The sequence below is a fragment of the Myotis davidii genome, unplaced genomic scaffold, assembly GCF_000327345.1.
Source record: "Myotis davidii unplaced genomic scaffold, ASM32734v1 scaffold960, whole genome shotgun sequence".
Classification (NCBI taxonomy): domain Eukaryota; kingdom Metazoa; phylum Chordata; class Mammalia; order Chiroptera; family Vespertilionidae; genus Myotis; species Myotis davidii.
Window position 1 is genome coordinate 1,631,994 of NW_006293003.1, and position 2,473 is coordinate 1,634,466.

The window sequence follows — 2,473 nt, forward strand, 5'->3', positions numbered from 1 at the left end:
GGACCCCCAACCTGGTCATGTGTCCTTGACAGGAATCAAACCCAGGACCCTTCAGTCTGCCGGCTGACACTCTATCTACTGAGCCGAACAGGTTAGGGATGGTTTTTATATTTTTTAATACATATATTTTTATTGATTTCATAGAGGAATGGAGACCAATCAACAGGTTGGATTAAATATTTGGCATCTAGGTCTTATATGTGACCTCCCACCACTCAATATATTTATATTTGTTTTTTAATATATTTTATTGGTTTCAGAGAGGAAGGGAGAAGGAGAGAGAGATAGAAACATCCATGAGGAGAGAGAATCATTGATCATCTGCCTCCTGCATGCCTCCTACTGGGAATGGACCCCCAACCTGGTCATGTGTCCTTGACAGGAATCAAACCCAGGACCCTTCAGTCTGCCGGCTGACACTCTATCTACTGAGCCGAACAGGTTAGGGATGGTTTTTATATTTTTTAATACATATATTTTTATTGATTTCATAGAGGAATGGAGAGGGAGAGAGAGAAAGATACATCAATGATAAGAGAGAATCATGGATCGGCTATCTCCTGCACGTCCCTCACTGGGGATGGAGCCTGTGACCTAGGCATGTGTCTTTGACAGCCATCAAACCCTTTAGTCCACAGGCAGACACTCTATCCACTGAGCCAAACAGGCTAGGGCTATATTTGTACTTAAACCAGAGCCTTTAAAGGAAGGTTTGATCAACTTACATGTTTCAGTTAGAATAACAAAAAAGTATATTTTTACCTTTCCTAAGTGGTTTTTTGTTTGTTTGTTTGTTTATTTGTTTTACCTATTCTGTCATCCAATATAGGGTTGTTTCAGTGAAATTGTCACTTAAAAAATGGTGTTCTGCCCTAGCCAGTTTGGCTCAGTGGATAGTCAGCCTGTGGATTGAAGGGTCCTGGGTTCTATTCCAGTCAAGAGCACATGCCTGGGTTTTGGCCTCGATCCCCAGTGGAAGAAACAGCTGATCCATGATTCTCTCTCATCATGGATGTTTGTATCTCTCTCTCCTTCTCCCTTGCTCTCAGAAATAAATTTAAAAATTTTTAATGGTGTTCTAATAATTCAGGAGGTTCATATTTTTCCCCAATTATGTTACTTTGTGTTCCCTGTGGCCATTGCTGCTACTGATGAGAGACCTCCTGGCACAGGACTGAATGGGCCATGTTCCTGTGGCTCTTGCCAAGGGCCAGCTCAGAGAACTGAAACATTTTATTCTTGTTTCCCTGGCATGCTGGGTTGTGGGGACTCAGCAAGGGGTGCATAGGGTGGACACAAGGTCAGGTAGAGGGACTCTGGAAAATATTTTCTCTTTGCAAAGACAAATTTAGAATCCTCTGGAGGTATTCTTGGACACTTTCTAGGAAATTTGGCTCCTGTAAAATCTTACCTCATCTGGAAAGACAGAGATTGCTATTTTGCTTAGGTTTTCAAAATTCCATTGCCAAGGCCTTTCTGGTGATTCCTCTAGGAAGGTGTTAAGGTTTTCCAGCCACTGGTTTCACCCCAGTTTTCAATTGTTTTTAGGACAGTGTGGAGTGGGCAAATAAACTTCCAAAAACTTCTCTAGCTAATGTGACTCAGTGGATAGAGTGTCGGCCTGCAGACTAAAGGGTCCCAGGTTCAATTCCAGTCAAGGGCACCTGCCTGGTTTGTGGGCTCGATCCCCAGTAGAGGGAGTGTAGTAGGAGCCGATCCATGATTCTCTATCATCATTAATATTTCTCTCTCCCTCTCCCTTCCTCTCTGAAATCAATAAAAATATATTTAAAAGAAAAAGCCAGACCAATTCTATTTCCTTCAGTCTATGGTTTGGCATGGAAGTCTCTTTCTTCAGCCATGCTCACACCTTCCCTACTTTTTTTTTTTTTCTTTTCCAGCAAGCACAATGCAGCCTGGATCTTCGACATATCACTGTTGTAGAGCTTGTAGGCGTGTTCCCGACCCTCATTGGCAGGATAGGAGTGAAAATTATGTCTCCAGCCCTAGCTCTGCAGCTCAGGTAGGGGGATGTCCTGCTCTGAAATGTTCTCTCTACAAATGTACGTTTTTCTGATCGGGTTCCCTGGTTTCTTCTATTCAGTCTTGATTCCAGGTAACCTTCAATGTGTAATTGCTTTTTTTCTCTTCTTTCACCCTTCCAAACAAGTGTTTTTGCTTTGTCTTTGTTCTTTTTTCCCCCTCTTGGTGGGAGTAGGATGGGTAGAGGAGAGCCTGCCCAAAAGATTTCTCCCCACCCCCACCACCAAAAAACTGGATACTTCTCTTCTTAAAGATGTGTGAAAAAATTTATTTTAAATCCAGATGGCAGTATGTATTCTACCTCACAAACAATTTCTAAACTAAAAAAAACACCACAAAATCTGGAAAAGAGACTGAGTAGGCTCATTTTTTTCACTGGGCTGATCTTATGCATTGCTTTCTTCTTCTTCTTCTTCTTCTTCTTCTTCTT

At 42.0% G+C, this 2,473-nt stretch overlaps 1 protein-coding gene across 1 annotated transcript in view; it reads left to right on the top strand.

Annotated features, from left to right (window-relative positions):
• Positions 1-2,473, top strand: part of SRPX (sushi-repeat containing protein, X-linked) — a 91,502-nt gene that overhangs the window by 85,425 nt on the left and 3,604 nt on the right. The window contains exon 9 of the mRNA XM_006766570.2: positions 1,902-2,023. Within this exon, the coding sequence (XP_006766633.1) occupies positions 1,902-2,023 (122 nt within the window). The remainder of the gene's footprint in view (positions 1-1,901; positions 2,024-2,473) is intronic.